The sequence below is a fragment of the Solanum lycopersicum genome, chromosome 2 (assembly GCF_036512215.1).
Source record: "Solanum lycopersicum chromosome 2, SLM_r2.1".
In the NCBI taxonomy this organism is placed as follows: Eukaryota; Viridiplantae; Streptophyta; class Magnoliopsida; order Solanales; family Solanaceae; genus Solanum; species Solanum lycopersicum.
In genome coordinates, this window is record NC_090801.1 from 46937529 (window position 1) to 46950483 (window position 12955).

Genomic DNA, 12955 nt, shown 5'->3' on the forward strand with positions numbered 1-12955 from the left:
AGAAATATAAATAAGTCATAAGCTAATACAATTCAGTTAAGAGGATATAAAAAAAAAAACGAATAATGACACATTTTAAGTTTCATGTTGTACACACTGGAAATAACCTATTATAACAACCATCAATGTGAAATAAGACGCTAGGCGACTTTTTTTCTTTTTTTCTTTTTTTTTTAGCTTTAATTATATTGATACGAGCTGCAGAGTACCATATATATAATATATAGAACATATGAATCCTCAATGTAGCTTCTGAAATCAGAAGAAGATTCGATCTTCACAACCTGAAATGATTTCCAATCAGCGGTTCAGTATATATAGCCATTTTGGTAAACAATCCCATTATATATTTTCAAATAGATCGGTCACTTTTCAATTCATCATTCATGTAAATATGTGATCTGGATAACCCTTGTCAACCTGGAAGAAGAAAATTATTCAACTTTAAATTGTTAATCGGGTGTAAACATCACAATCAGCAGAATTGAAAGAAAAAAAGGATTGTTCAGAATAACAATAATACCATTATGCCTTCACTTTGAGTGAGACCCTTTTGTGACCGATCAGCCATCCAGTTTAGCCTTCCAATCATCTAAATTGATAATTTATATGTTATAAACGGGGAATACTGACAATAAATGCAAAGGGGCTTGCTGTGATTTTCTCATTCCATCCACAAACATGAAAATCAAATGCTCACGTCTCATGGATGATTTCCAATAATAAAATAGGAAAGTAAAGTAGTAAATAACTTGAGCTAAAAACTATACACAAGCTCTACAGACGAACAAAATATCAAATCTTAAACTTAACAAAGCATTAGAATAGAAGAAAAGTTAGTTTGCACAAATTTGGAGAACCTTACGTCCACTAGCTAACTCCTGATACTAACTTGCAAACACATTTGGTTATCAGCAGTCGTTACGACGTTATACTACACAAAATTCCACGTAAACACATCTATAGTTCTAATAACCGTATAAACTGTTGTGCTTCACATGTTTCTCTTCTCATAATTAGGTTTCTGTGTTTCAGGTCTTATGTTTTGGCTAAACATCTCAAGACTACTTGCAGCCAAATGTTGTTGTTTTCATCTATATATGCAGCTTCAACTTGGTAGAGCAGACACTAAAAATAGTGCGGAATCAATGCAGTTCATTCAGCTTACCTCCTGAAGTCCCAAGAATACACATTCTTTTAAAATGGTATAAGAACCAGTTTGGTTTAATGCCTGAACGTTCTACTACTGAAGTCGTTCATCTTGTGAGGAGACTGATGAAGATTTATAGCGAGAGGAAGTGGGATTTGCATATGGTGTTCATTGACCTTGAAAAGGCCTATGACAAAGTCCCGAGAGAAGTCCTTTGGCGATATTTGGAGTCTAAAGGTGTTCCAATGGCTTACATTTGGGCAATAAAGAACATGTACGAGGAAACCAAGACCTGGGTAAGAACAGCGGAGGAGACATGGAAGTTGGAACACTTCCCAGTCGGTTGATGTATCATGGAGTATGTTATTTGCAGATGGTATTGTTTGGATCGAAGAGACTCGCTGGGGAGTTAATAATAGATTGGAGGTGTGAAGATAAGACTTTAGAGTCTAAAGAGTTCAGGTTGAGTGGGACCAAGACCGAGTATTTGAAGTGTAAATTCAGTGACGTGACGCATGAGGCAGGCGTGGAAGTGGGACTTGATACAGAAGTTGTCCCCATCAGAGAAAGATTTAAGTATTTAGGGTCTCTGATCCATGGAAATGCGGATGATGTCACACATTTTATTGGTGCAGCATGGATGAAGTGGAGGCTTTAGTCCGGCGTTTTGTGTAACAAGAATATACCACCAAAACTTAAAGGTAAGTTTTACCAAGTGGTGGTTAGACCAGCTTTGTGGTATGGGGTGGAGTGTTAACCAGTTTAGCCAGTCTAGAACTCCTAGGTCCAGCCGTCCAGAAGATACAAGTGGCGCAAATGAGGACGTTGAGATGGATGTGAGGGCATACTAGGAGTGATAGGATTAGAAATGTGGAACCTCCAGAACCAGTGTCTAGGGGAGCGCAAACCAAAAAAAGCAACAATGTCCCGCTGCACGCTTGAAGCGAAGTGGTCGCTTCATTAATCATTGAAGTGAAGCAAAATTTAAAGCAAAAAAGACCAAAATAAATAGAGACAAGATAAAAGCAAAAGTTCATATCAAAAACTAAATAAAGGTTCCCCATTAGTTGTCCTGTCACAAAACAAATATACTATTGTTGTCCTATTGGTCTAACTAAAGGACGGTTTGGAAAGCCACTCTGGTGAATATACCCTACATGGTAGCATGTTTTGTTTGGCTCCTACTCTTAATGAAGTGTTCCTTACACAATCTGATGAAAAGGGAGATAACTCTTATGTCCCAAATGTGTTTTTTGTGGAGAACAAGCTGAAACTATCAGACACTTGTTCCTTCCTTGCAAGTTCACAGGTCAGCTTTGGAGGCTATTCATAAACCTAAAGGTTTCTCCTGGACTATGCCAGAAAAGGTGACAGAGGCCCTCCAAAGCTGGGGTTTAGGCAAAAAAACAGATGTAGGTGGAGAATCATACGAGCCAGCATATGAGGACAATTTGGATAGAGAGAAATACTAGGTGTTTTAAGAACATAGAGAAGAGTACAGAACAGATAATATTGAACTGTATCTTGATACTATATTTTTGGTGTAAATAGATTTGGTTTAATGATCTTGTATCTATTATTGATGTGTTAGATTCATTATATACATAGGATCAGAGACTCTCGATTTACATGTAAATATGGTCCTAGTACAACCCATGTACTGATTTGTTTCTATCTATCTATCTCTCTCTCTCTCTCTCTCTCTCTATATATATATATATATAGAGAGAGAGAGAGAGAGAGAGAGAGATAGAAACAAATCAGTACATGGGTTGTACTAGGACCATATTTACATGTAAATCGAGATCAGATATATATATATATATATATATAGATAGATAGATATAAAGTTACCAATTTTAAAAAAAGGTTTTTTTAATGACTGAGAAATCCATATGAGGCCAACCCTTAGGACCAACCTCAACCTTCAGAACTTGGGGATAACAGACCTGTCCCTCTGTATTTATCCACATAAATACCAGAAGTTAGTTCGCATGGCACAAGGTTCGAACCTATGACCTAAATCACAAGTCCCTCAACCTTTGTCAAAAGTCTTCTCTCTTGTTGACTCATAAAACTAAAAAAGATGGATTTGTTGTTTGATGCAAGTACCTAAATTTTATTCACTGAAAAATAAAACAAAGTAATAGCTGAGTATGCAGAATGTGGATAGCTTGACATACTGCTCCATTTTGTAAGTGGAAATTTGCAACCGAATCTAGAGCTTTTCCTCTCTTTTTTTCTTTCATAAGGTACCTGTTGCAAGCAAGCAAACAACAATATAAAAACTTAATGTATGACACTATCTCAAGACTGCAAACTTTCACGTGATTGAAAAGCATGTTAGCCTCAGTATGTAAGCTGTACAGACATAAATGCCATAACAGGCTTTTAATCATTGTGAAGCAGATAATCCTTGACATAAAAGAAACATCTCTTTGGAATGGAAAGTTTTTACAATCAATTGCACTTCTACATAGAATCTTTCAAATGCATCGAGTATTTAGCTTTAGCGTACCTGGCACAAAGTCGCATCATAAGGGCTCTCAACGCAGATAGCACATTAGGTGAATTGGTCCATTCATGGTTTTTTGATGTCAACACATTCCACATTACTTCAATACCGCTGCTTCCCAAGTCAGAACCTTTGCAACAAAAGAGATATAATCAGGACATAAATTTGTTTCTTGGTAAGTTACAACAACATGCTCAGGTAACGAAAATAACAATTGTGTTTTGCATTGAAAAGAGTTCGCAATATTTTTATAATGAAATCTCTATTTAATATGAAGTTAATTGTTTCATATTTTTTTCTGTCTGAAGAAAAACATGTAATAGTAATGTGCTCCATTTAATTTTATGAAGGAATTATCCTAGAACAGACTTTGCATGGTTCAACCGTTGACCATCCTTCACCATGCTGCAGGAAAAAGGATTGAACACGTTCTGAAAATCCAAGCAAAAGTTTACTAAAGAGAGAGAGTGACAAATCCCATGTTATTGGTTCCAAAATTGTAAGAATATATCCTCTCTATATTCTCAAGCCAGAAAATGTCATAAATACATGCGTACTGTGATGCATCCATAAGTGCCTTTTCCTCTTCCGGTCTAAGCAGAATTTCTTTGAAGGCAGAACTAGTCATCTCTGATGTGTCCAACTTTTATAACATCCATTGCCTAAAACCAGTGATAGGACTAAGAGTAGCGAATACCTGCAGATTAGTTCTGTATATTAATTTCACAGGAAACCTTACTTGTAAGTAAACAGGTGGCGAGACCATGGTAGCATGTCATATTGTTCAAGAAAGAACTAAATATTTAATTATCAAACCTAAAAGCACCATAGAATTCAGCCAGATCAATTTAACAAGTAAAGTTGTAAACTGAAATGCTGTAGAAGTTGAGGCTGGGTCCTTGTTCAAATAGAACAAGCGAAACACCATCACAGAAAATTATTTATATTCAGTAAATTAGTAATTCCATTAAAAATGTATTCTCCTCATAGAGATTCAAAACTTGCATCTCAAGGAGAGAGAATTGGTACAACTACTTTAAAGAGTTCTACAAAAGCATCAACTTCTCAACATGTTAACTCCAAGTCGCAGAGGAAGTTTACATTTTAGTTGGTAAAAAAACTCCATTAGATGAGATGTCGTAACTTACACAGATATTGGGCATATCTTTTTTCACCACATCAACCACACGTTTGATTAGAAACTTCCCTAGGTTGACTCCTGATAAGCCAGGCTGCATGTTGAAAAGAATAAAGTGCTCTCTTAGACAAAGGACACCATCAAAATAATAGAATATGAGTATAAAAAGTTGAAGGCCAATACTAAGAGCTTGTTTGGATTGGCTTATTTCATGTGCTTTTATTCCGAATAGCTTTTAAGCACTTTTGTAGTGTTTGGGTAAGATAAAAAAATATTTTTAAGCACCTATTTTTAAGACAAAATAACAAAAATACGTCAAAAGTCATAAGTTAGGATTCCTAACTTATTCGTATAGACCGTAAGTTGTAAGTCTAGGGGAGGATCAATAGAGTGACAATGAACCCCCTCGACAAAAAAAAAATACGAATGTCTAAGGTATAAGATTGTTGGTTTAGTGGCTGTGGGGTTTATAAATTTATCTTGAGGTTCCAAGTCCAAATCTCAAGAACTACATCTTTCTTGGAAGATCGGCAGCAAAGGGGTTCTCATGCACTGAAAGGTTGTTTTCGATATACTCTCGGCTTCAAATGAGTAAAATCAAAGCAGGATTTGAAGGAAAACAGTGACAGCAAAATGACAAGATAAATAAAGCAAATGAAGTAACAAGTAAAATTGAAGAATAAGATACTACGCGGATACTAAATAGTAATACTAAATAGGAGAAGAGGAGACTAGCCCCATGTCTCTCTAGGAAATTTTCCGCGAATAACAAACAGAAATCCAATTTCCAAAACCAGATCCAACTACTCACTTTTATTTCTCCAAAAATAAGAAACATACCAAGCCATTTTCAAATTCAAATTTTACCTTAGAAATCTAGAGCTCTTCAGACCTAAGATGGTAAACGTACTTGAGTTGATGAAATAGAGTAAAAGATAGCACAAGAAGCCTCATGTTCAGAAATTGGGGGATTATCCCATAAGACCTCTTGCAATAAGTAGAGAGTCCTTAATGGAAGTGAGCAGTTACAAAGTTAAACTAGACGAATTCAAGACTTTCACCTGTATGGATGCTGCCACATCCTTCACAAGTGCAACTTCAATAAAAATAAGTGATTCACCTGAAGAGAAGTCAACAACATTAGGCTTGATTTTTTCTATTAAGAGGAAAGTAACAAGATGCTTTATCATCATGGATAGACAAGTATGGCAAGATCTGATTTGAGCAACTCTTCATGATGCCAAATCTCGAGAATTGATGAACCATATCTGGAGACAAAAAGTCCAGTATGATTCTTGAACTAGGACAACCATTCTCGCGCTTCTAGATCCAATCATCAAAGCCTGCCTGATGCTACTCCTACTTTTGTTTTGACAAAAATTTCTTATATTGCATAAGTAAAATTTCTTGGAACTTTTGAGTAATATGAACCAAAGGTTAATATAAAAGTCCAACAGACTGCCTTAAGGCCAACTCTCCTTATTCCTGAAATTAATAAATCCACACTTCCGATTCTAGAAATAGTGCAACTCCTATAGACTGCTTCAGAAAGTGATGTATAAATTTGCATTTAATGACTTTGACCAGCATGGCTAAAATCAAGATCATATGCTAAATATCTCATAAGAAAGGATTCAAATCCTTGATCTTGTAATTCAACATGTTCACTCACATAAAGTGTCATTTTTAATCATGAAACACATGGGCAACAATAGGAAACAGAAGTCTAAGTAGAGTTCAACTCCTTAATCAAGATAGGGCTTACTAACCAGGTATTGCTGGATAGAAGTACTCAAAGCAGCGGCGACCTATTCCTAGCCTTTTTTTCAGATCTATAAGATTGCTTATTGGATGCACAGCCTGTGTACAAGAAAAGTTTAGACAAAATGTAATTTATATCAGATTTAATACATGTATGCAAAGTAGGAGGGAAAAAAAGTACCTCATACGCAACAATTTTTTCCAACAAAGATGCAGGACCATCCCATGTAATGTTGTGAAGCTCCAAATGAGCAGGACTAAGCCATGGAATCAGTTTCTCCTTTAGGTAGGAATACAATGCTCGCAGAGATGCTAGATTTACGTCTCCGCAAATTCATTGAATAATCATCTATGAAGTTCCTGTTTCATAGTATAAGTAATACAGAAATAAAAAACACATTTCCAATGAATCAGGAAATATTCCCTTGATCTTGTAATCAAGACACAGTGTTTGCACAAATGAGAAAAAGACAGATCACTTCATTTGGGACATAACCTTACTCGAGAAGATGAACAATATTAGCTCGAATATCAGACATGAATTTCAATCCCCCAGGATGAGTATTGAGACACCTAAAAAAGAACTTCATACATAGGCTTGAGAGCCTGCCTCAAATTCCGCTCAATCCTGTAGAAAGCTGATAATGATCCTCTTCTTCATGACCACTATCTTCAGCCTTATCTGCCAAAGCTCTAAGCTTCTAAGCACAACTAACAAGATAATGTTATGAAGATTACACTCTTATAAGAATGAAAACACTTACCATTTGCGAGCTGAAGATCAAGATGTTGCTTCATTAACTCGCAAACTTGGGTCCGATTGAGATCATACTCTTTGGATAGTGAAAGAAGCATCTTATAACGATTTTCTGGGAAAGGAAAAGGTATCCCTGCAAAGTTAACATTCAACAATTGCTAACTTCACAACAAACAAAGTATCAGTAGTAACAACGGAATATTTCATGCTGTGGTGAAAGTTCACCTCTGAAAATTCATCCAGAGCAACATTCACAATTTCTGTCTTGTTCGTCGACATGGCTGAGTGCATTGACTCCCGTACTTGGCTAAACTCTCTGAAATTGAACCATTATATTTAATTCCGAAAACATCATTCTTTTTTTTCTTTGTTATTTCGGTGAATTTCATAATCTTACAATTCTAATTTTGATGGGTTTAATTTACACTGACATTTCCACTATCAAGTCATACTTAAAACGAACTATTGTTCTCAAAAAGAGAAGCTATGTAACCTCATATGAGTAACCTACACCGTCAAGGTGAAACTACCATCATCATATTAAAAATTGTTGATCCTAACATTAAGAAGCTATACTTGACCAGAAGACTTCAAATAAGAATGAAATGAAATTGTAGTCTGCTTATCAAACTACAAATCATATAAAAGTGCAATAAAATTGTAGACTGTATTAAAAACCTCTCTGGAAGAAGTGAAGCATCATGAGAAGAAACTTTATCACCTTCCAGTGGAGAGGTTTGCATTTTATTCAATTTGCTCTTGCTCTGCTTTCAATTCAATACCAAAAAAAGACTTAAATTAATGAAATCAGGCAAAAAAGAAGGAAATACGATTTGAGTAAAGCTTACAGAGGCAAAGGTATGTGAAAGAAGTCGCATTTTGGTTCGCATAAGAATGGCGAGACCTTTCTTGTTCATCACTGCACTGCTAATATATACAAATCAAATTGTCTCTTCCATGATTTGGACTTAGCAGCTGCCATTAAACAGAAGAAATTCCTGGCAATACCAAAACGACAACATCCCATGGGTCGGACTTAGTACATCATTGATAAAGCCCAAACAACGTTCAGGCCTAATCCATCTTTTTACTGGTATTAGAGAGTTTTTTTATGAAAAAATTAGCAAACTAGTCAAACTTACTAACATAATTATTAAAAATAGGGAAAATTGTATAAAATAGCAAACTAATAACCTAAATTAAATTGAATAGCTAGGGTTTGATTTAATTGTGCTCCATAGCAAACATTGACAAAAATTTGTCAGGCGTCTCTCTCCCAGAAGTCTCGCTCGCCACTTTCCCATTCTCGCCTCCCTCGCTTTATATACAGAAGTGTATAATTTCTGTTTCTGTTTTGTATAAAGCGAGAGAAAATTGTATATACACATGCAAAAATGTATATCTTCGTGTTATACACTTAATTATATAATTTACAAACATTTTATTTCAAATATTGCAGAGAAAAAGGCCAAAGAATTATACAATTGTGAATTATACAATTGCAGTGAAATACAATTTTTTTCTAGCTTTATACAACAGAAGTGTATATATTGTGTTTCTGTTTTTGTATAAAGCGAGAAAAACATATATCTTCTTGCTATACACTTATAATTATGCAATATACATACATTTTAATTCGATTCAACTGTATGCAAAGCTAATTATACAATTGCAGCGAAATAGGCCAGCGAATTATACAATTTAGGCCAGCGAATTATACACTTTTATATGTATAGCGAATTATACAGTTTTTATGTTTGCTATGGAGCGCAATTATGCAAAGTTTGCTATATTATACAAATATGATTTTTTTTGTTTGCTATATGTGAAAGTTGCCCTTAAAAATATCTATACTTTAAAATAACTAATAAAAATGTCAATATGTTACAAATAAAATGTATTCTAATAAAATTAATTTTCTTTTCTTTTATTTCTCAAATCAGGCCTCACATTCCACTAATATTTGCATTCATTCAATATCTCATATTGTATAGTTTATGAATCTTGTATTTGTTTCTAACTGAATCCATCTCAAATGTATACCAACTATGAATAAGGATCTGGTCAAGTATAATTAGGTCAAATAATGTTCAATGACCTTATAGATGCATGTCATGTGTATGATATGATTATTTATGGTTGAGATTCATTTAAATTATATATTCATCTAAATAATAAAAACAATAATGTTGTCAACTAGTTTTATTTTTTAAAATTATTGAATAAAATAATTAAGTATATATCCAAGCTTATATTTTTTTAAAAAAATAATTAAGATTGAAAAAGAAAATTTAAATATACCTGATTGAAAGTATTTACATTATCAAATAGAGTCTTATCTTGAACTCTTGATCTGCATACCTGCCAGTATTAATTTTTTTGTTCTTGCAATATTAGCTTGAGTGCACTTAATTGCTTTATTTGATAGTTTTAAAAAAATAAAAATAGTTGACAGCTTTGTTGTTTGTATTATTAAGATTAGTATATAATTTAAATTTATTATTAAGATAGGTATATAATTTAAATGAATCTCAACCATAAATTATCATATAGTGCACATGACATGAATCTATAAGGTTATTGAACATTACTTAACTTAATTATACTTGACCAGATCTTTATTCACCAACTAGATATGTATTTTATTTATATGAAAAACAACTTCCTATTAGTTTCTTCTTCTTTTTTTTATAATAAAAAATTCAGAATTTTGTATCCTTTCTCAATTTGTATTTAAAATCGTATCTATACACTTAATGTTTTTATTTATTCAAAAATCATGTTGCATAGTTTATAAATCTGATATTTGTTCCTAATTTGTATTCATTTTAAAGGTATGTCAACTAGTTATGTATTTTATTTAAGAATTATTACAACAAATATTCACTTATTCCTTTTCAATTTTATATTTCATTCTCACTTTTTCATTATACTATTTTTTTATATTTTATATATTATTATACAAAATTCTAAACAAAAAGTAGAATAAATAGAAATACAAATAAAATACATATTGGAATGAATACAAAATACAAGATATTTGAAGAAAAAATAAATACACAGGAAAAAAAAATATGAATATAAATATTTTTTTTAAATAACTATAGATTCATTTGGCATACATATTAGAATGAATACAAAGAAGAACAAAATACAAGTTTCATTATACAAAGTACAACATAAAACTATAATGAATATAAATAGAATACATTGTGGAATGAATACAAAATTAAGGCATAAAACTATAATGAATATAAATAGAATACATCCTGGAATGAATACAATATTAAGCGTTCCTTACCTTTTTTTGAAATATTCTCTCCCTTGATTTTCTCCCTTTTGTTATTAAATAATTGTATTGTTTAAATAAAAATAAATATTTAAAACATAAATAAGATACATAACAAATTAAAATTTTGAGATTTTTACTAAATATTGAAAGTGTTGCTAATGAGTCCTCTTAAATGTCAAAATATTGACATTTTAAAAAATTTTCCTTTATTTATTTATTCAAGTATTTATATTAGGAAAAACTTTAGAGTTTGGCAAACATCCATATATATTTAAGAAAACTAGCTATGTTTTATTTTTCTCATATTATATGAATTATAATTAGATTATAAATAGCAAAATTAATTTTATACAAATAAAATACTTATACTTATATATATATATATATATATATATATATATATATATATATATATATATATATATATATATATATATATATATATATATATATATATATATATATATATATATATATATATATATATATATATATATATATATATATATATATATATATATATATATATTAAATAAGAAATTAATTATAATTGAATGCTTAATTAATTATAGCAGGCACATTTGTGATCTTTTTTCATGTTCGCCATCATCAAAAGATTTTCTTTCGTCAATATTCATACATCACATATTGTCTGTTTTACCCAAATTCATTCAAATTCAAGAATGATTTTTCTGATTTTGTATCCATCAGGTATCTTTTAATTGCATATTTATCTCGAACTTATACAGTTTGATACCCCCAAATTGTATTTTTTTTACTCGTTTATCTAATGTATTTATACTTATACAATTTGATACCCACAAATTGTATCTTTTTTACAGCTTATATAATGTATCCATATTTTTGCTTAACAACAATGACCAATGTTGAAATGTATCCATATTTATATGCATAGATACTTGTATTGTTATATAAGCACAAGTTAAAATGTTAATTTACTAATACAGTTATATCTATATATATGTACTATATCGAAGATTAAAAGTTGAATAGGGAATACAAGTATAGTTGTATCTAACAGATTCATTTTTGTGTTTAACAACAATATATTCATTGTATTCTATATTGGTGTACTTATGTTTTGTTTAGCAACGAGTGTATTCAAAATCGAAATACCTAACTTTCATTCACAAATTTCAATAATTTGTTACAATAATAACTTGAATTAATGAAAAAAATTATTAATACCTTTACGACGCCAGAATAAGAAATATGGAGACAACAACAATTTTTGTTAAACTGATAAAGAATATGATCTGATATGTCTTTAAATAAATATTTTTTTGAGAAAATTACGTGGAATGACAAACATTCATAAGTAATTAGCTAATAAGGACATAGTTTAATTTATTTACTCTCAATAATTATAATTTCATTTTTTGCCATAATTAATAGGACCCACCACCTCTTTGTATACCCAACCATAAAAGATCTTTTTATCTTTTTTTTTTGTATACAATTTTATATAAAATCAATTTTATCTCTCCTATACCCAATCCATATCATTCTCCTAAAATCACTCCTTCACTCCTATTTTGAATTTTGAATCTAGGAAAATTTCGCATTCCTTCTCCTGTCTTACTTTCATGAATTCATTTTATTTATTTTTTCCTTCATCAACATAATTATATATGTATTATGCTTGTTAGTTTTTTCATATATTTTTTTAAAAAAAATCTTTTTTTATCAGATTATGAGTTCTTGAGAATTGAGGATTCATCTTCATATATGAGGATTACCAGAGGTATGTATGTTAATATTGTTGATAATCCGCCTTTGTTATCAATTGGATAAACTCAGGATTTCGGGGTCAATATAGGGTATATGGCGAAACATAAACAAGTTCAAGTTGAATAATCTATTGAATTGAGATTCAAGAAAAAGAAAAGACCCAATGACAATTCAGAAAGTCATCAACAACGCGAAATCTAGCGACGTTAAGATTGTTGAAGGTTGAAGTAAGAGAAAAGTCAAAAACATAAGCTCAGAGAATATTGGATCTGCCTCATCAAAACTGGACAGAACTAGAAAATTCTGAAGAATATCAAGAACATCAGGTAGTATAATTTATATACAAATTATTCAAGTTATGTATATAGTGGGAGTATATTAAGGTAATAGATACAAAGTATTATCACACAATTGCTATCTATATAGGGAAAATTTCATATATGGCAAACATAATTTAAGAAATAACATATATAGGTATAGTTTACATAATTACATTCTATGGGTATAGTTTAGTTTGTTATGTATCTTTTAATTTGTATAAAACATTTTTTTATTTTTAATTTATTCAATAGTTTACTTTTTTATTTAAT

The 12955-nt window shown here is 31.3% G+C and overlaps 1 protein-coding gene across 1 annotated transcript; it reads right to left on the reverse strand.

The window, feature by feature from the left end:
• Nucleotides 1-31: 31 nt before the first annotated feature.
• On the reverse strand, nt 32-8405 carry LOC101255253 (uncharacterized). Its single transcript, XM_069294283.1, is given in 17 exon segments — nt 32-420; nt 524-592; nt 3334-3406; nt 3669-3795; nt 4215-4311; nt 4814-4897; nt 5714-5788; nt 5859-5923; nt 6573-6663; nt 6746-6888; nt 7061-7142; nt 7144-7216; nt 7325-7436; nt 7439-7454; nt 7547-7637; nt 8000-8085; nt 8170-8405. Coding segments are annotated over 17 exon segments (1389 nt in total). The 5' UTR covers nt 8239-8405; the 3' UTR covers nt 32-384.
• Between the last annotated feature and the right edge of the window lie 4550 nt (nt 8406-12955).